This window comes from Carettochelys insculpta, chromosome 3, assembly GCF_033958435.1.
Source record: "Carettochelys insculpta isolate YL-2023 chromosome 3, ASM3395843v1, whole genome shotgun sequence".
NCBI lineage: Eukaryota > Metazoa > Chordata > Testudines > Carettochelyidae > Carettochelys > Carettochelys insculpta.
In genome coordinates, this window is record NC_134139.1 from 55,547,298 (window position 1) to 55,569,195 (window position 21,898).

At 46.8% G+C, this 21,898-nt stretch overlaps 1 protein-coding gene across 1 annotated transcript in view; it reads right to left on the reverse strand.

Moving 5' to 3' along the window:
• DNAH14 (dynein axonemal heavy chain 14) overlaps positions 1-21,898 on the reverse strand; it is a gene marked incomplete at its 5' end in the record, with an annotated part of 447,359 nt that overhangs the window by 244,980 nt on the left and 180,481 nt on the right. The window contains 4 exons of the mRNA XM_074988409.1: positions 4,092-4,226; positions 4,524-4,613; positions 8,886-9,025; positions 15,841-15,869. Coding sequence (XP_074844510.1) covers positions 4,092-4,226; positions 4,524-4,613; positions 8,886-9,025; positions 15,841-15,869 — 394 coding nt within the window. The remainder of the gene's footprint in view (positions 1-4,091; positions 4,227-4,523; positions 4,614-8,885; positions 9,026-15,840; positions 15,870-21,898) is intronic.

Genomic DNA, 21,898 nt, shown 5'->3' on the forward strand with positions numbered 1-21,898 from the left:
GTATTTTCGAAAACGTCTGCACGCATTGAACACTGCTCTGAGCTCTAGTATGTTTATGTGCAGTGTCTTTTCTGTGGGGGACCATAGCCCTTGAGTTACTTTGTTGCCGATGTGCGCTCCCCATCCCATGTGGGATTCATCTGTCATGAGAAAAATGGTAATTTGTGGTTGGCAGAAGGGCACCCCTACTAGCAAGTTCTTGGGATCTGCCCACCATGCCAGTGACCTTCGTACCTCTGTTGTGGGCGATACTGCCCTGTGGATGGTATGGACTATTGGTTTGTAAACGCTCGCCAACCAATGCTGCAGGCCTTGCATATGCAGCCTGGCATTCTGTACCACAAACGTGGTGGTCGCCATGTGTCCCAACAGTTGTAGGCATGTTAGGATTGGCACTGTGGGGCTGTACATCATTACTTGTACCAGGGATCTGATGGAGCAGAAACGGGCATCGGGCAGGTATACTCTTGATGTAATAGAGCCTATGAGTGCCCCTATAAACTCTATATTTTGCGTGGGCTCGGTCTTTGATTTTGAAAGGTTGATAACTAGGCCCAACGAGGCGAATGTGTTTGTAGTGATGCGTATCATGCGTAGGACCTCTGCCTTCGAAGCCCCTTTCAGTAGGCAGTCGTCTAGGTGTGGAAAAATGAAGACACCCTGCCTGTGTAGGTAAGCTGATACTACCGCCAGTGTTTTGGTAAAAACTCTGGGCGCCGAAGAGAGACCGAACAGAAGAACTCTGTATTGGTAATGCTCCCTGCCTACTGTGAATCGGAGAAAACGTCTGTGTGCTGGGTGAATTGTTATATGAAAATACGCGTCCTGTAAGTCGAGGGCTGCAAACCAGTCTCCATTGTCCAGTGCCATGATTACGGAGGCAACTGTAGTCATCCTGAAACGCTGTTTGCGCAAATACCGGTTGAGGGCCCGTAAATCCAGGATTGGCCTCCAGCCTCCTGTCTTCTTCTCTGTTAGGAAGTATCGTGAGTAGAAGCCTTTCCCTTGGAACTGTTCCGGTACTCTCTCCACCGCCCCTATAAACATGAGATGGTCTACCTCCTGTTTTAACCTTGTCTTGTGAGAGGGGTCCTTGAAAAAGGAGCTGGTGGGAGGTTTCAGTGGTGGTAGTGATTGGAAGGGGATCGTGTATCCCGTGGCTATAATCTCCAATACCCATTTGTCTGTAGTGATGTTTTGCCATTGAGAGTAGAACAGTTTGAGCCGATGGTGAAACATGTGCTGTGACTGGCATTGAGAGATGGTCTTGATCTTGCAGTCCTCGACATACCCGTCAAACTTGCTGTCTCAGGGCTTGCCCGGAGGGTGCGCAACCCTGCTGGGGGCGATGTCTAGGGGCCCTATACTACTGCTGCTGCTGGCACCCCTGGTCATAACCCTGTTGATATTGTGTACGCTGTGGTTGACAAGCGTAACGCCTTTGCTGTGGGTAAAATTTCTTCTTCCTGTACGGGGGAGGGCGTATATACCCAGGGTCCTAAGTGTGGCTCTCGAGTCCTTGCTGGAGTGTAGGACCAAGTCGGTTGAATCTGCAAATAACCTTTGTCTATCAAATGGAAGATCTACGATTTTTGTTTGCAGATCTCTGGGAATAGCAGACGTCTGGAGCCACGATTCCCTACTCATTACCACTGCTGTGGCTCTGGAACGTGCTGCCGTGTCCACCACATCCAGGGCAATCTGAACTCCTGCTCATGAGGCCGCGTAGCCCTCCTGGACGATCGCTTTGAGGACTGGTTTCTTGTCCTCTGGAAGGAAATCCATGAGGGAGGTAAGTCTGGAATAATTGTCGAAGTTGTGGTTCGACAGGTGTGTGGCATAATTTGCCATTCACAGTAGTAAGGTAGAGGAGGAACAGACCTTCCTGCCGAATAGGTCTAATTTCCTCACATCTTTATCTGACCCTCCTGACTTATATTGGGGTGTCTTGGCTCTATGCTGTGATGATTCGACCGCCAGGGAATTCGGCTCGGGATGGCTAAACAGGAATTCCATGACTTTGGCTGGAACAAAGTATTTCTTATCCGCCCTCTAATTCGTGGGTGGGATGGAGGCCGGAGTCTGCCATATGTTGGTGGCTGATTCCATAATCGCTTCACCTAGTGGGATGGTGATCTTGGATGAAGCTGGGGGTCACAAATTTTTCAGGAGTTTATGATGTTTTTCCTGCACCTCTGCTATTTGAATGTCCTGTGTTTGTGCTACCCTCTTGAACAGTTCTTGGAATCGCTTAAGGTCGTCCGGGGCAGAGATATCCCTGGGGACAACCGCCTCATCTGGGGAGGACGAGGAGGCATCGCTATGATATACCTCCTCTAATTCCTCAGGTTCCTGACTGTTCATATGCTTGCTCTTTTGAGGGTTCTGGAGGGGGGTCCAGGGCCTTTGGACCAATTTCTGGCTGGGAAAGCTGTGATCTTCCTCCAGGGTGAGACTGTGTGAAGGGGTGTTGGCGAGGTGTGGATGGGGATCTACCCCCAGATCTAGACCCCCCTGTGCCGGTGTCCCTTATGGTAAGGACGGCCATAACAACAGGGGCAAGGGCCAGTGATGGAGATCTGGACCACGACTGGAATGTGTACATATGGTGCCTAGAAGGGCATGACCTCCGAGATGATGTTGACAATGGCGGAGATACTCTGTAATAGTATTCATAGGGATCCCTGCTGGAGGTTGGTGAAAGTTGTCTGAGCCAGGGGGATGGTAGTTGAAGGAACAGGGATGGAGGTCTGAAGCAGGCTGTTGGAGTTGCTGCCTGGTGTATCTCGGGGGGAGAGCTAGGCGATAACGGCAATGCGATGACGTCCAGAGATGGGCTGCGGTGCCGGGTTTTGGCCTTTACTTTTCCCCATTCCTGAGTAGCAGGTGCCACCCCCTCCAGTGCCAGGGACCTTGACACCGTAGTCAGTGCCGTGCTTGGTGCTACTACGCACTGTGCCGCGCGGGTAGTTTCCTCCGGCACCGTTGGGCCCTGTGCCAGGTACCCTCGCTCCGGTGCCGTCGGTGCCACGATGCTCGGTGCCGTGAGAGCCGGTGCCGCCGATTCTGGAGCCTGCAGGGCCCTCAGTGCCGACTGCTTAATGGTCGGAGGCCCTTGCACAGCTGCGTGCGCTGCGGTCTTCCTGCTATGAGCAGCCAATGGGTCAGGGCCCTGTGCTCCGCTCGTGCCGCTCGCAGATGTTATTGGCAGGGATCGAGCTGGGAAGAGCTTCTTCTTCTTTTGCACAGAGGAGGTTAGGGAAGCCGCCTTCCTCTTGTGCGACCCTGAGGGCCCCTCTTTGTGGGGCTTCTCTGATGGTCCAGGCTGGAGGGCCTTATCAAATAGAATCATCTTCAGCCTCATTTCCCTGTCCTTTCGGGCTCTAGCTGTAAGCTTAGAGCAATGAGGACACTTTTGTGGAACGTGGGTCTCCCTGAGGCAATGAATACACTTGCTATACCCATCTGAGGCAGGCATGGCCTCACGGCATGACTCACATTTCTTAAACCCCAGCGAAAACATTGTCCGGGCATTTAAGTCTTTGAATGTTTATAGAGCACTTAACAGCTACTCAGTCCAGGAACAGATAACGTTCGCGGCCTTAAGATAGCAGACCGCCTGAGGCGGCCGCCTCTGTTCCTCTCCCCTTTTCTTTTCTTTTTAAACTATATACACATCTAACACAAAGAACTTCAACGGTAATAACTAAACTATGAACTAATAACTACTAACAGTACGTAAACGCAGTTTTTATCTTTCTCAGGCGTTGGAGCCAGAGCAGATTCCGTCTGCAGTCGTTGGCGGTTGCGAAGGAACTGGCGGGGACCGGATCGTGCACATGACCGAAAGCGCGTGAAGGACCGACGCGCATCGGCGCATGCACGACGCGACGGAGACTGCTGGAAATTTCCAATCTGTGGCACCGGGGCAAGCCCGACACCTACTGTGGAGCACCCATGGGGACCACTCAAAGAAGAATCTGATTTATGCTGGATTATGAATGAGGTTTTAAAACAAATGCCTTTAAATATTAAAAATAAAACTAACCCAGGAGTTTAAACATATAAGAAAAGGCATTGAAATATCTTACCTGCAAAACAGTATTTTTTTTTGAAATTTTTTCCAAACACACAGTTGGTAAAATTACCAAGGCTTTTTCTAAAATTGTTCTAATTGTTGTCTTCCCTCCACCTGCAGGGCCTACTAACATCACACCAACTCGAGCCTGCAAACATATTTAAAAAGAGCAGCTCAAAAGTGGAAATGCAGCTTCTTCCTAAAACAATAAGCTATTAAGGAAATTTGAATGATTTAGAGTTTGCACAAGTCTAGAATTTTTATATGAATTTGATTTTGTTGCTTAATTTTTCTTTCAAATACAATATCAATTTTGTAGTTCTCAATAGGTTTATGATTATATGAGGATCTTTTGGATATTGTCAAATATCTTCAAAGAATTTTTGGATTTGTTTCTCAAATACAAGACATTTGTCATATTAACAAAATGTTCTGCTGCACTTACCAAAATTTGATTGTAAAACTGTAAGACTTTTTCTATCTGAGGTGCCCAAGGCTGCAAACATAACTGTTGCATTGCAACAGCTATTGTGTTCTAAGATTTAAAAAAAAAATCACGCTGTTAGCACAGTTAACAGTATGGAAATTAAAATGCAAAGTAAATGCTTCTGTAACATACACATTTTCCTGAGAACATTTTTAAGAAGGTAGCAGCATCAGCAGCTGAAGAAATTAGAAAAGTAGATGATTTCCACAATAAGTGGTGCTAAGCAGGGGTGAACAGAAGCTGGGAGTTAACAGTTCATCCTGAGGTGAGACCCGCATCTTCAGTAAGGGGCAGGGCCTCAGGCAGAAGAGGTGGGGCTCGGGCAGCCCCTCTCCCAAGCCAGTCCTTAATGATTGGCAATTGGGAACTCCAGGGTGTCAGCAGTTGAAGCCAGGAGACTGGGGGTTCCAACAACATTTTGAAGGGCCCAGGGCTCCTGGCTGCAACAGCAGCCAGGAGCCCTGGGCCCTTTTAAAATCTTAAATAAATAACTGTATATCCAAAGAACAAACAATGTTTCTGATGAATACAAAATGCAATTAACAATGTCAAAAAAAGCCTGATTAACTGTAAATCCAACAATAACTTTTAATATCACATGCATCCACTTTAGCAGAGCTAAAATTTGACAGATTAAATTATTAACCTGTCTTTCTTTTCATTAGAGAGTCTACATCATGACTTAAGTGCAAAGAAACATGCTCAGAATTTCCACTTACTTGCATTATTATTATGTACAACTTAACTCTTAATGAGCTTTAGGAATCTCACACTGATTTTGCATAAACAGAATTACTTTCAAAATAGATGGCTAGTGCTACACTCAACCTTAGTGCCGGAAGCATGATGATAATGAGCAGTCTCAAAAATGCAAAATAGCTACTTATTTGCATATCTGAGCAGATCATTTTGCATATTCATGGAAGAAAACAAGCTGTTATGACTTGGTTCTGCTGGCAAAACCCCCCTCTGTTGCCAGTCCCTTTGCCTGGAAAAAATCAGGACCAAGGGGCTGCCAACAAAGGGGATTTCTGCTAGCACAACCACATCTTCATTGCTCGTTTTCTGCCACAAATATGTAAATGAGCCACATGGATATGTAAATGAGTGGCCATTTTGCATTTTTCAAGACTGCTCATTATCATCAAGCTGCTCCCCCTAGGGGTGAGTGTAGCACTAGCCTATGCGTAAGGTCCCAATCCTGCAAAGATGTATGCAAGTGCTTAATTTAAGTGACATAAATTGGACGCATCGCCTGCTTAAAATTAGGTCCCCATACTGAAAAGACTTGCACATTGCTTAACATGGGAAAATCAGGCCCAAGAGTCTGACAAGAAATTTTATGAGGATGGCCAGAGACCCATCTTCTCCTCAATATGCATATAAAAGTCCAGCTACACACAACCATTGAGAAGAGAAAACAAAACAAAACAAACCCTCCATAGTATTTAGATCTTTGAGCAAAGGTCAACAAATGAAGAGGAACAACCTCAAAATTTTCCCAAAGAAACAAGAAATTTCGCCTTTAACAAAAAATCCCATGATAGTTAATATCAACATGTGAAACACTAAAGTAAGTTGACTTACTTTCTAAACATTATTTCCTTATATATAACTGAAATAAGAACCACAAACAAAACATGTTAAGGGAAAACCCTGATTCCTCTTTCCTCCACAGACACATAGGCCAGGTCTAAACAAGCCCTGAAAGTCATTCCTAGATATGCAATTCCAGCTATGATTATGTGTCTAAGATTGATTTATTAGGCCATCCTCACAGAGGAAGGTCAACGTGAGAAAATCTTCCATTGATCTCCCTTACTCTTCACCAGACTGAGGAGTACCAGGGTCGACTGTTGAACCCTGATAGTTTGATTTCATGGCTCCCCGCTATGGTCAATCTTCTGGTAAGTACATATGTATCTATAGAGCCTAATAGGTGCAGAACACGTGCTGTTTCACTGCACAGAACCCAGATAAGGGGAACTTGCACAAAAGGGCTCCAATCCCTGGTCTCCATAAAGCTGTGAAGGGAGAAGGGTAAGTCAGCAGATCTGGTACTGGAGATCTGTCTCAAATGTATCTATGTGTATATGACCTTATATCTATATCACATGATAAAGTCAATTTTAAGGCAGTTCGCTCAATTTTACAATGTCACGGTCTTCACTGTGAATGCCAATAGTTTGATATTGGGGAGCACTAAGGTCAACATTATTACACTAATCATGTGAGTTGGAACAGCGCCAAGTTCAAATTTAAAAGGTCTGACTAATGCAAGTGTGGAAACAGTATTTATTTACATTGACTTCATTGGCCTCCAGAGGTGTCCTGTATGTATTCCACAATGCCACATGGTTGTGCACTCTGGCCACTTCCATCTCCACTGCTCTCCAGGTGAGCAGGAAGTAGGCAACAGCAAGCCTGTGAATATGAATTCAGAACCAGGAAGCCCAGGAAACAGAAGTGGGCACCTGGCATTTTTTTGTTATCAGAGCAGAGATTGCATCGAGTCATGATCCACCCCTTCCCTGAGCAAGATATAGCAGGAAAGGCCAAGACTTTTTTTTCAGAGCTGGCACCAGACCCTATCCCACTGCACCACAGGCTGTGAGGGTAATGCTTGTATTAGAGGCTGAGAAATTTCTTTTCTGCAGTTCACATTTGTACAGGGGCAGCCCACCCCCAGGTGGCATGCATTCGAGGTCTACCCAGCACCCAACAACATCATGTGCCTAGCTCTTGACCCAATAGAAGCATGTGCCTGTGGTACAGTGCAGACCATGCTGCCAGACAGCACCACATCCTGGCTTGTGAGCAGTGAAGGCTCCAAAGGTGGGAAAGATTTTTGGGGCCTGGTTGTTGAAGTGGGGGTGGAATGTCTCCCGCCAACAGCAAAGATTTTGTGGTCTGGCTGTTGCCAAGGAGAAGTCTGCTCTCCAGCCCCTGTGGCAAAGATTTCAGAGGCTGGATAGCGCTGAGTAGAAGACTCCCCCTGTGGCAAAGATTTTGGTGCCTGGCTGTCACCGGTGGAAATTCTACCCCTCCTGAAGCACAGATTTTGGGGACTGGCAGTTGCTGGGGGGCAGGCAAGTCCCCACACACAGCAAAGACTTCAGGGGCTGGCTGTCACCAGGGGAAGGTGGGGAGACTGGATGGCCCCTTATATGCCCCACAAGTCATGGAGCTTGGTCTTTGCTATGTTTTCAGTGGGACCGCATGTGCCTGGGGACTGGCAGAAAGCCCCTGAAGAGACACTGTCAACTGGCCCTTCAACATCCCCTACCCCTCACAGATATCATGCATTGTAATCTGTTCCCTCAGTATTTTCATAGATGATGTTTCTAGTGATCTGAGGTTTCAAGGTGGTAGTTGTGGGGGAGTAGCTGAGGGGCCAGCTGAGATGGCACAGTCACCTGGGTAATCCCAGGATGGTATGATAGTCCACTGCTTGGCACACTAGTTGGCTGATTATGTAAAAGTCATAACATTATGCTGAAGCAGGGGTGGCTTCAAGTGGGGGGAAGGTAGCTAAGGGACCAGTTGAGATGACACAGTCACCTGGGTGATCCCAGGGCAATATAAAGTCCCCTGCCTGGCAAACTAATTGGCTGATCAGGCAAAAGTCATACCTAAAAGGATTCATGTAAAGGTGTTCTTTCAACAGAGGAAAAGCAGCCAAGCAAACTGTTTACATGGGTCAGTCACCTTCTGAAGCCAGCCTACTTGCTTTTCTTTCACCTGGGATTCCCTACTTTTCCTTCTTTCCTTCTGAAAAAATGGCCATTTGCTTTCCACGAGAGGAGAATGAGGGCAATGCAATGTAGGAAGATGACATCACATACCCACAACCAATTGTGAGGCATTTTTCCCATACTGCACCAGTGAAAAAACCCATAATGCTATAGGACTGAGGGAACTCTGGGATAGGTTCACACAGTGCACTGCTTCAACAGTTGATGTCTGGCAATTTAGTGTGGCAGCACTAAGTCACTTTGTGGGCACTTTGTGGGGAGGTGGGGATACTCAAATTTGAATTTATAGAACCCAGTGTTACAAAACTGAATTTAATATAATTGATTTTAGTGTCAACATAGCCCAGATCTTCAGGAATTGCAGAGTGGCCTATGGTGCAGACAGGAAGGATGTTATTCCCCTAGCCATTGGAGAAGTCATCTCTATCAAGCCACATCACTTTGATTTATTTAATATTAGCATTTCTCCCTTAATAAAAATGTAACAACTTTTGAACCATTAAAGATGTTTTGTCCCTTTCTTTATTAAAACAAAATCCCAGAAAAGCCCTACTCATTTTATTACCTCCAGTTTGAGAGTGCTTGCTCTTGGAGCTGTAATCCCTGGGAAAAGATCGGCAATAATGTTCTCAAAAAGAGGAACATCTTCTGCAAGAAACTTGGGAAAATTAGCTTCTTTCAATGAGTTGATTATAATGTGAGTTTCTTCTTCCGCTGGAACATTAGTATAATCATTTCTAGAAAAATAATAAGAAGAATGTCAACCCATTACATTTCATATATGGGACAGTCTGTCTTACCCTAGGAAAATGTCACTCTAATGTTCTATTTATAATCAACTGTGCATTATACTGTAGATTTTAGTAGATAGTCCAGAAATAATCACATTTGTGTACTGAAAAGAGTTTGGAAGGACAAAGTGTTATCAAACTTATTTAATTTGAATTTCACTTTGGGACAAAGTTTTGGTCACCTTGCTCATTTGGAATCCAATCCAACTCTGAGTGAACTAAAATTAAAGATTTTTAATACTTCAACAAAAATTGGATTAGGCCCAGGAGTAGTAAATTCATACAAAATCAATTCAACAGAAGGGGGAAAAAAACAAAACAATTCAAGCCACAGTAAAGTAATACAGCAATCATAGAAATATACAGCTGAAATGGATCTCAAGAGATCATCTAGCCCATCTCTCTGATGCTAGATCAAGTATACCTGGACTATCCTTGACAGATGTTTGCCTAGTCTCCTCTTAAAAGCATCCTATAATGGAGATTACACAACCTACTTTGATAATCTATATACAAAGAGAAGTTACTCACTTCATGCAGTAGCAATGGTTCTTCGAGATGTGTCCCCCTGCGGGTGCTCCAAGATAGGCGTTGGGCTTGCCCAGCACCACATAATGGAGATTTTTCCTAGCAGCACTCATTGGTGACATGCATGTGCTATCCCAGCACATGCTGTTCATGCCAGGGATGAACAGGGATCGCATGTGCAGCCCCACTCTCTCTTAAGTTACTTCACTGATGCTATGTAATTGCACCAAACTGATGGGAGGTGGGCAGGACATGGAGCACCCACAAGGACACACATCTCGAAGAACCATCATTAATGCACAAAGTAACTTCTCTTTCTTCTTTGAGTGCTGTCCCTGTGGGTGCTCCACGGTAGGTGATCTTAGAGCAATACCCCCTAAATTGGATGGTGGGTTTTGGTTGGGTGCAACTACTGAAGACAGCATGGCTTTAGCTACTGCCATATTTTTGTCTGCGTGAGACTGTATTGCATAGTGTGACATAGAATCATAGAATACTAGGACTTGAAGTGACCTTGAGAGGTCATCGGGTCCAGCCCCCTGCCCTCATGGCAGGACCAAGTACTGTCTAGACGATCCCCGATAGACATCTATCTAATCTGTTCTTAAATATCTCCAGCAATGGAAATTCCACAACCTACCTTGGCAATTTATTCTACTGTTTGACCTCCCTGACAGTTAGGAACTTCTTCCTAATGTCCAACCTAAACCTCCCTTGCTGCAGTTTAAGCCCATTGCTTCTTGTTCTATCCTCAGAGGCCAAGGAGAACCAGTTTTCTCCCTCCTCCTCATGACACCCTAAGGGGGACAGATTGCCTATAAAATTAAAAAAAAAGCAAGAACGGCTGCATCAGTGCAATGTTACACCCACGCTACAACATCAGGGACCGCAGCATCGAAGCGTGTTGTGATGTTAGCTCTCCCATGTGCACAGGGTCTCAATCCCCTCTCTCAGGATCAATCAAGCCCCCCAGCAGCAGGTGCTGTTGAGGGAAGAAATTTCGGATGGTGATACGCTGGGACGCTGACCCCCAGGGTGGAATGCGCTCGTGCGATCACACGGAGAAGAACTTTGCATTAACTATTTTGTGCATTTAATTTCCCTCCAAAAATCAATTATGGCTCAAGCACTGAGCTCCGGACAATGAGGCGGGATGAGACGCAAAGCCCTCATGTCACTGAAGACAACTGGATGAGGGAAGGTCAGGTTCAGATTGCTGCTGCTTGGATTCCTTGATTAGAGAGAGGCATTTTCTGCCAAGCTGCATTAACAGGGCAGTGGTGCACCTGCAGCGCGACCAGCCTCCAGTGAGACATGAATCAGGCTATGTCTGCCCCGCAGCTTATGGCTACAGTGGCGAGGCTTTAAGACAGACTCTGGGTATTGCAAGATGTGTGATAAAGTGGAGCCCGCGTCTGGGAGCAACAACAACAGCTCCCTGAAAAAAAAACACACCCTGCACAATGTGATGGAGCAGCTGCCCCGTACAGGTAGATGGAGAGTTAAAACAGTCCTTAGTGAGGCTGCGCAAAACCCAACCGATGGGAGGAGGACTTGTAGAACACCAGTCATGGGAAGGCTTTCTGGAGCAGATGATCAGGGCCATGGAAGAAGAGCTGCTCAACAGAGCAGGATTGGTCTCTCCCTGGAGTGCAAGCGGAAAGGACTGGCTACCTTGGATAGAGCAGGGCTGGTAGGGGCAACCGGGAACTCCTGCCTGAGGACTGCCAGACTGAGGCCTGGATACAAAGGGCCAGGAAGGTGCTGGGCTTTGGGGGAAATGGCCTAGAGGAACAGATGGTGGGAGCTGGAACAGGAGCAGCAGTCAGCTGCTAGTCATAAGGCCCCTGTGTAACCCACACACCTAAGTGTGGTTCACTGGCCCATGGAGTGGCTCCTAGACCACTTCACAGAGAAAGAGTAAGTGTCCTCCACAGCCCAAGCCAAGAGCTGGCCAGCCTTTAGCTCAGGGTGTAGAGGCACCTGCACTAAGCTCCAGAAGTCCCACGTTCAAGTCCCCCTGTGGGCAGTTACAATCGGGTTGAGGTGGGCCTGCCTTCCCTCCACCCCCATTTTCTCTCCCCTTGCCCTGGGGGGAGTGAGTTGCGTATGAACTGCAGCCTGCCACTGAAAAGCACAGCTGGATGGCCATCCCCTGGAAGAGGGGAAGGAGCTAAGTGGGGCATGGCCAGAGGGCTGGGCCCTGAAGAGGATGCCATGAACCTGGGAGTAATGTGGGTCCCAGAGATAGAGCAGAAGTGATGGAGGAGACACTGCTAGAGGAAGGGGTGTTGTTGGACTGAGCTAATTCCCAGGATGGCCACCCAGGAGCGTCCTGGAGGGGAGTCTCCCTCCTGCAAGTGGCCTAATAGAAGCTGCCCCTGATTCGCACAGGCTGGGCTCGGACACATAAGAACGGCCATACTGGGTCAGACCAAAGGTCCATCCAGCCCGGTATCCTGTCTGCTGACAATAGCCAATGCCTGGTGTCCCAGAGGAGGTGAACCAAAGACAATGATCAAGCGATTTGTCTCCTACCATCCATCTCTCGCCTTCAACAAAAGGCTAGGCACCATACCTTACCCCTTGCTAGTAGTCATCTTTGGACCTAACCTCCAAATATTTATCGAGCTCTTTTTTAACCTCTGTTAGAGTCCTGGCCTTCACAGCGTCCTCTGGTAAGGAGTTCCACAGGTTGACTGTGCGCTGTGTGAAGAAAAACTTTCTTTTGTTAGTTTTGAACCTGCTACCCATTAATTTACACTGGCACGTCACAAAAAGCATCACGGGCTTCATTATACTTAAACCTGATGAATAACAAGCAGTTCCGGAGCACCCCAAAGACTAACACTTTTATTTATTAGGCGCACTTCCTCATTTACCCACAAAAGCTCATTAGCTGCTAAATAAATGTGTTAGTCTTTAAGGTGCTCTAGGACTGCTTGTTATCTGTGAAGCTACAGACTAACATGGCTTCCCATCTGAGTCTATTAAACCTGATGGTAGGCCACACTTTAAGATCCACAGGACTTTGTATGTCTCTCTTTAATTTATATGCTGGGCTACGGACAGACCCCTACAATTAGAAGGACCACATGGTTGCACAAAATATGTCCTGTGATAGCACTCCCTTTAGGAAGGCTGTCGATGTTGCAACTGATCTCATAGAATGTGCTCTTGGAAATGCCAGCAGGGGTTTATTTAGAATAGAATAGCATTGCACTATGCATGAAGATAAGTCTTGATACAAGTTGGGATGACAAGGGAATCCCTTTGACCTTTCTGCAATGGATAAAAATAGCCTTTGAGATTTTCCAAATGACTGTGTCCTGTCTATGTAAAAGGATATTGCCCTTCTGCCATCTAGTGTGTGCAGTATGGCCTTTATATGGAAGTGTGAGGTCTGGGATGGAAGGTAGGAAGGATTATAGTTTTGTTGATGTGGAATTGAAAGCATACTTTCAATAGAAATGAAGGATGGGGTTGTAATACCACTTTGTGTTCGTGGAAGATTGTGTATGGTGAAAAGTCCATCAAAGCAGCTAGCTTGCTCACTTTTTTGAGCTGATATTATAGCCACTAGAAACAGGATTTTCATGGTTGACATAGCTAGAGAACATGTGTCCATTGAATTGAATGGTGGTCCCAACAAGGTATGAAGGAAAAATTCCAAGTCCCAAGCCGGAGATATGGGTTTACAAGGAGGCATAATGTTTTGTAAACCTTTGCAAAACCTCTTCACAATTGGGTGAGTGAACACCAATAATTTTTCTATAGGGGGATCGAAGGCTGTAAGCACCGAAAGGTAGACTCAGAGTGAAGACAGTGATAGGTGGGTATCTTTTAAGAAGGTAGTCAAGAAGCACATGAAACAGGGCTTTTGTGGGTTGTATGCCCCTTTCAGAGCACCAGGATGAGAAGCAGTTCCACTTTGAGAAGTAATTTTGTATGCTGCTTCTTGTCTGCTCTGTAACAACACACCTCTCACTTGTTGAGAGTAGTGGAGCATATCCTTTGGGAGCCACACAGAAACCAGGCTATCAGGTGGAGAGTATGCAGTCTGGAGTGAAGCATGGAGCCTTTGTTCTGAGAGAGTAAGTCTGGACTGCTGGGAAGCATGTAAGGAGGACAACAAGATAGGTGAGAGAGTAAAGAAAACCAGATCTGTCCAGCTATGTGGGAGAAACGAGGATAATTTGTGTTCCATCTGTCTGGATTTTTCTGAGAATTCCAGGAGAGGAGAAAGGGATCTCTCAGAGATTTGTGACCTCTGTCTGCTCTCAAACAATACTGGCTGCATCTGGAGTTTTCTGGTGTTGTAAAGAGACCTATAGCTGGATGTTCCCACATCTGAAAAGGCTGTTGGGTCACTTTGTGGTGGAGCTCCCATTCATGGTCCAGGAAGAAACAATGACTCAGAGAGTCTGCAAGTGTATTGGTCATGCCTGGCATGTATGATGCTGTGAGGATGGTGTTGTGCCCAATACACCAGTTCCATAGTTTTATGACCTCTGCACAAAGTGATTGTGACCTGGCCCCTCCCTGAAAATTGATATAAAACTTGGTTGTGGTATTGTCCACGAGGATCCATATGGTCTTGTTTTGAATGTGCAGTAGAAAGTGTTTACAAGCATTAAAAAAAAAGGTTACTCGCCTGTGTGCAGTAACGATGTTTCTTCAAAATGTGTCCTCATGGGTGCTCCACATTAGGTGTCAGGCTTGCCCTGGCACCACAGCTTGGAGATCTCCACAGCTATTTGCGGCCAGACTGTGCATTCACAGGCTCCAATGAGCTGTTTTGTGCCCTTTCAATTACGTGCATGGTCTAGACTCAGCCAGTTCCTTGAAACAGCTTCAAATCTGAAGCAGGAGAACACAGAAGAAGAATCTGAAGTGAGGAGGGAGGGTGGGTGATGGAGCACCCACAGGGACACACCTCAAAGAACCATTGTTACTCCACAAAGGTGAATAACTTTTTCTTCTTTCAATGTCCCCCTGGGTGCTCCATCTTAGGTGACCAAGTAAGCAGAACTACCCCCTGAATAAACAAGGAGGTGGATACCAGATTCAAGTCTTGTCCAGGACAGACAGAACCACTGTGGACAAGGAGATATCCCCAGTCATCTGTTGGTGGGTGGCATAGTGCCTGACGAATGTGTTGTAGGATGCCCAGGTCACCACCTGCAGATGTTGTGAAGGTGGACTCCTCTGAAGAACACCATCAATGCCACCATTGCTCTGGTCAAGAGTGCTATTGGCTGCCACGGTAAGGACATGCCCTGCTGGGAACAGCAAGTTGTGATGTGAAAGGGATGTGATAAGGTTACACACTTCTGTGAAGATAACACCTCCCCATTAGAGTGACAGGTTATAGACATCATCAACCTCTCAGTCCTCCAAAAAAGTTTGGTTCTGCCGACGTAGAAAGCTAGGGCCCTTCTCACATCCAATGTGTGCAGTTGCATCTCACATGCGGAGGAATGCAGTTTAGGGTAAAATATCCAGAGCACTACTGGCTTGTTAATGTGGAATTCTGAGGCGACCTTGGGGATAAAGTGGGGATATAATCTGAGTACCAAATCCGTCCTTGTTGAAAATAGTACGTGGTGCGATCACCAAAGGGCAGACAGCTCACTCACCCTTCGGACAGATGTAAACACCAGGAGGAACACAGTCTTTAACGTCAACAATCTGAGCGGGGCTGTAGCCACAAGCTCAAATGGGCCTCTCATGAGTGTCTCTGCTGTAGCCACAAGCTCAAATGGGCTTCTCATGAGTGTCTCTAGAACTAAGTCCAAACTCCACGGGGGCACAACTGGTCGCCTTTGGGGTATAGGTTAGACAGTTCTTTGTGGAAACATGCTATAATTGGTTGCATAAAGGCTGATGTGCCATTGATTGTGCGCCTGAATGCTGATATGGCAGCCAGGGGCACTTTCAAAGATGCCAATGCTAGACCATGCTGTTTCAGGTCCATCAGGTAGTCTGGAATAGTATGAATTGGCACTTCACTTGGAGATAGTTATTTGGAGGAGCAGCAGACTGTGAACTGCTCCCACTTAGAAAGGTAAGTCTTATGTGTATTCTGTCATCTGCTCTGCATGAGGACCTCTTTCACTTCGTCTGAGCAGAGATTTTTGGCACTGCTGAACCAGCAATGAGCCAGGCTATGAGGTGGAGAGCACGAGGCTGTGCGTGCACGATCACCCCCTGATTCTGAGTCAACAGATCTGTGGGACAAAGAAGGAACTGCATCATGCACAGAACAGGGAGCCAGTGCTGGCGTGCCCAGGCAGGCACTATCAGTATGAGCTTGGCTCCATCCCTGTTGACTCTCTCTAGCACTCTGGGAACTAGCATTGTTGGGGGAAACGCATAGAGTAGCGAACTCCTCCAATTGATTAACAATGCATCGCCCAGGGAGTTCAGTTCCAGATCTGCTCTGGAGCAGTATCGATTGCATTGGCAATTCAGATGGGTGGAAATAAGTCTGTGACTGGGAATCCCCGCTGGTAAAACACAGGAAGAAGAATGTCACGGCAGACCTCCCATTCATCGTCTGGTGTGAAACATCTGCTCAAGGCATCCACTTCTGTACTGTTGATGCCTGGCGAGTATGAAGCTACCAGCGTTACGTTATTGCGAATGTACCAGTTAAACAAGCGGATCGCCTCTGCACAAAGAGAGTGGGAGTGTGCTCCTCCTTGACAATTGAAGTAGTACACCGTAGCCATATGGTCTGGGAGTATTTTGACAGGTGCACTGCATATGCATGGTAGAAAGTGTTTGCAGGTGTTGTGCACCACTCTGAGTTGATATGGACAGACACTTCTGTAGTGGGCAACTGACCCTGCAAAGACTGACAGGTGAGCTGGGCTCCTCATCCCAGGAGAGAGGCATCTGTTGTTATCACTGCACCTAGCTGTGCCTGATGAAACTGGATGCCTCAGAGCAGGTTGTCTGGCATCGTCCACCTTTGTAAGGATTGGAGGATGTCATTGGCACCATGACCCACTTGCGGAAATCATGATTTATGGGTCTGTATACAGTTGCTACCTAATGCTGGATGCATCGAAACTGCAGGCATGCCTTTTGGACAACATAAGTAGTGGCAGCCATGTGTCCCATGAGCTGCAAGCAAGTTATAATCTGCACCCTCAAGCTTGTAGACATCAAATGAATGATGTCTTGAGTGGTATGGTAACACTGGAGAGGAAGGTACACGTGGGCCGTGATAGAGTCTAATTGAACACCAATAAACTCTATACTTTGTGTGGGCTCCAGAATCAGTTTCCGGTCTTTCATGACAATGCCCAACGAGTGGAAAGTGACTCTTGTAACATGTATCATGGTGACGATTTCTGCTTGAGATACCCCTTTGACAAGACAGTCATCTCGATATGGGAAGATGATGTCAAGCAGTCAAAGGTGCGCTGCTACCACTGTGAGGGTCTTGGAAAATACCCTCAGAGCTGTAGCAAGGCTGAAGGATTGGACCCAGTAATGGAAGTGTGCATTGTCCACCACGAACAGTAGAAATTGTCCGTGAGCAGGATGGATGTTTATAAGAAAGTAGATGTCCTGGAGATCGAAAGCTGCAAACCAATCACTGCGATCTAGCGCAGGAATTATGGAGGTCAGCATAACCACTTGAAATGCTGTTTTCACAGATGACAGTTTAAATTTTGAAGGTCAGTATGGGCCTCCACCAGGAACAATGCTTTCCACTTCCCTGACTTCTTCTGGGTGAGGAAGTATCGGGAGTAGAAGCCTCTCCCTCTGAACTCATCTGGTACTGGTTCCACCACCCCTATGGCGAAGAGGTGATCCACCTCTTGTCGAAGTACAATGTCCTGACAGGGCTCCCTGAAGAGGGACAGGATAGGAAGGGTGGTGGATGGAATGGCCCGGAGAGGGATGACGTAACCCAGGACACTACTTCTAACACCCATTTGTCTGTTGTCATTTGAGACCACTGGTCAAAGTATGGTCATAGGCAATGATGAAACAACTTCGGGGAGGGGTGTGAGATAATGACCTTGGTGGGAATGTAGCTCTCAACAACACCGTCATACTTGGCTTTGGTATGCTTTGGGTCCTTTTCTAGTGCTGGTCCTTTAGTCAGGTCTGTAGTAGGCTAAGCAATAGCTGGCACTGGTGCGCTCAGTGCCAATGATTCACAGCTAGGTGCAGTTGTTGCAGGTGCCGCAAGAGCTCGGAGTTGGCATCAGTGCCACATGAGACGGTGCCTTTGCTGGTGCCACAGTTGGTGTTGGAGCAGACAGTGTCACTGGACTTGGGGCTGTTGGTGCCAAACATTGTGGTGCAGAGGCTGTTGGTGCCAACTTAGAACAATCCAGAACTGATATACTTCCGGGTTCTGCTTCGTACCTTGGTACCATTGAAGGAAGTGATTTCTTGGTGTTGGCCTTTTCAGATGAGCCAGAGACCATCTCCATGATGCCCTCAGCCTCACTCGTTGTTCCTCTGGGCAAACTAGGCAACGATCAAGTCAGGGAGGCTCTTGGTTGCTTTGTGCGGAAGCTTCAGAGGAGAGCGCCCTGCGCTTGTGCTGGCTATCTTGGGAAGGCTCAGCACTCTCAAGAGAAGACAGCTGTACGGACTTGTCAAACAGGATCATACACAACCATATCTCCCTGTCTCTCTGAGCTCGTGTGGCAAGTTTTGAACAATGCAGACACTTCTGGGGAACGTGCTCTCCCACCCAAACATTGAATACATTTGGAGTGACCATCTGAGTTGGGCATTGCCTCACAGCACGTGTCACATTTTTAAAACCGGCAGTGCCAGGAATGATTATATAAGTTTCTCTCTCTCTAGCAAACTTTAATCTTCTAACTTTAACTATAGTAAGTCTCTGGTTTAGGTACAATGAACCAAAAGAAGAAGAAGATAAACAAGGCTCAAGGCTGAGGATAAGCTCTGTCTGCAGCCGCTGGTGGTTGAGAGGAACTGGCTGAGTCTGGACCATGCACATGAGTGAAAAGGCACAAAATGTTACATCAGAGCCCACGCATGTGTGGTCTGGCTGAAAACGGCTATGAAGATCTCCGAGCTGCTGTGCCAGGACAAGCATGACACCTAAGGTAGAGCACTCCTGGGGACACTCAAAGAAAAACAGCTGATATCTTGAGAAATTTGATATGCAATCTCTGTTTGTCCTTGGTCCATCAACCTTGGATGTAATATTGCTGGTAATGCGCTCCCCAACCAAAAAGCGAAGCATATGTTGTAATTTGATGAGCTAGTTGAGCACAGTGAAACAGGACCCCTACTAGAATGTTTTGTTCTTAGGTCCACCAGTGTCGAGACTCAATTACCCTCTGAGGTATTGTGGAAACTATCTTGTATAAGAAGCCATTTCACATCCCTTACTTCTGCACGCACGCAAGAGCCTGTACTTTCCTTGACCTATTTGGGAATGGCAGGGAGGATGAGCTCTATGGAATGCATTAATGGACTGTTTGGAGTTAAGGTTCCAGCTCTCAGGTACCTGTTTCTCTTTGCTGATAACGGTTTCTCTTTGGGAAGTGATTTACGATTCGCTAACTAATTGCCTCTGACAGCGGGCTTTGTTTGTCTAAGGGTATAAAATACTAGAGTTAGCTGCATGAAGCAGCCTTGCTGGACCTGGTTTTACTAGTGTCCAGTTTGGCTCATCTGTTGCCTTACTGAATTCAATAAAGCTGAGTGTTAGCCACCTAAACACAGAGAAGTCTTGTGCTTCAACAGTATCATCACCTGCCTGTATATGTGATGTTTGGCAGGGTATATACTGACGCCAGCCAGTGCTGAAGGCAGCGGAAATGTAGCCAAGCATTGGGGACAACACAGAACCATAGAATCCTAGGGCTGGAAGGGACCTAAGGAGGTCATTGAGTCCAGCCCCTTGCCTAAAGCAGGCTCCACCCTAACTAAATTATCCCAGACATGACTGTCAACCTGTGACTTAAAAACCTCTAGGGGAAAATTCCCCCATCTCTCTAGGTAAAGCAATCCAATGGTTCACCACTATCCTGGTGAAACAGTTTTTCCTAGTACCCACCTACATCTCTCCTGCTGTAACTTGAGACCATTGCTCCTTGTTCGGCCATCCATCACTACTGAGAACAGCTTCTCTGCATCCTCTTTAGAGACCGCTTTCAGGTTGTTGAAGTTGGTTATCACTCTTCTGCAAACTAAATAAGCCCAAGTCCCTCAGCCTCTCCTCATAGGTCATGTGCTCCAGCCCCCCCATAATCTTCGTTGCCCTCCACCGGACCCGCTACAATACATCCCCATACTTTCTATACTGAGGGGCCGCCCTCTACTAGAAGTATTGTCCAACCACCATAAATCTGAGGTATTTCTTGTGGGCCGGATGGATAGGCACATGGAAATACGCATCCTGAAGGCTGAGTGTGTCCAGCCAGTAGTGGTATTGCACCTGTGAACCCTTTACTTTGCCATTCTGATGGGGTCAAGTGTAGGGCTTTGATTGACCCATTATTTTTGCTAGTGGCAGGGCATGGTGTTTGTGACAGCAATGACATGCTTTTAGGTTTTTGAGCCACACTGGGCTTAGGCTTGCCCAGCTGTTTGGGCATTGAAGCCAGGTCTTGTCACCTTTGGGTTGTATTAGGTGATAGCAACCCTGGCAAGCCCTTGTCAGGAGCCCTCACAGGGAAAGAAACTGGCTTGTAGTTGTGGAATTGCCTTCTGTCACATGGCTGGATTTTTATATTGGATCTGGAAGCCATTTAATGCCCATTGTAGCTATTGCTAAGGGCGTCATGTGAGGTGTCTAATGAAAGCTAATGATGCCTGAATCTACGTATGCTACTCCCATGTCTGTATCATATATGTATTTAAGTAAAGTTATAGATTTTAGCTATGTAGCTCTATTAGAGAATGTTTCAGTGCTAAGCTTCATAACAGGAGGTGTAAACTCAGCCCTAGTCAGGACATTGGGCTGAACAATAGTGTGGAAACCAGGTGCTCAGACACAGAATCCACATTCCAAATGCTTGGGACCTATCAATGGGGTGCAGTGCAATGGTCAGGTGACCTGGACTGAGACAATTCAGAAACTTGAGACTGTATCCTGGGATTCAACCAATGGCAGTTTGCCAGAACAGCCCACCTGAGTCAGGTGGGTGTGGACCCTCAAAGGACTATGGGGAAAGGAAGGGGCTCTGTCCTGGAACACAAGAAACAACAACAAGAATGAACAATGTGTGGACTTAGCAGTGTCCATCTTAAATCCTTTGTCTTGTGGTCTCCAAGGGTCCATGTGCCAGAAGGTAGACTCCAGCAGGCTGGCTCTATAATGCTTTCATAACTGAGTCCATGTAACCTGAAATAAACTTTCAGATACTTAAGAATCAGCAGTGTGGGAGGAAGATGGTGTGGGTAACAGCTGCAGCAGTTCGGAGAACCAGGTCTGCTGGGGCCATGTGTGTGCTAGGAGTATGACCTGCACTCCATCCTGCTTTATTTTGGCCCTGACCCTCTGGATGAAAGAGATCAGTGAGAATGCATACGCTAAAGGTGCATTCCATGTGATGTTGAATGCATCCCCCAGTGATTTGTGGTCTACTCCATGTATGGAGCAAAATTAGGGGCAGTGTGTGTTGGCAGCTGTAGCAAACAGGCCAAGGTTTGTGACCCCGCCCCCACACCCTTTCCGAAAGATGTGGCAGATAGTACACCTGTTGATTTCCCACTTATGATCTGGATTGAAATTGTGACTGAGTTTGTCCGCAAAGATGTTGTTCTTTCCCGGTATGTAGGTCGCCACAATGTGTATTTGTCACGGGATACACCACTCCCAAAGTTGCACTGCTTCCTGTCACAGTTGTTTCGAACTTACTCTGCCCTGTTTGTTTATGTAGTACATTGTTGTTGTGTTGTCCGTCAGTATGTGGATTGTGTTGTTGGAGATCTGCATGGAAAAAAGCATGAATGCATAGTGGACTGCCCCCAGTTCTAGGAGGTTGATGTGTTTGAGCTGCTCATGCGGTGACCATGTGCCCTGAACTACTTGGTTTTTAAGATGAGTGCCCCAGCCCTGTAAGGAGACATCCATTGTTATTGTGATAGTTGGAAGCATCCTCTGGAATGGCATCCCTAGGCATACATTACAGGGTTGCATCCACCAGGTGAGGGAGCTGGGATGCTCAATGTTCTGTTCAGCGGATGTATATGGGACATGAGCACTGCTCTGAACCAGGCTTAAATAGATCTCAGTCAGAGGTGT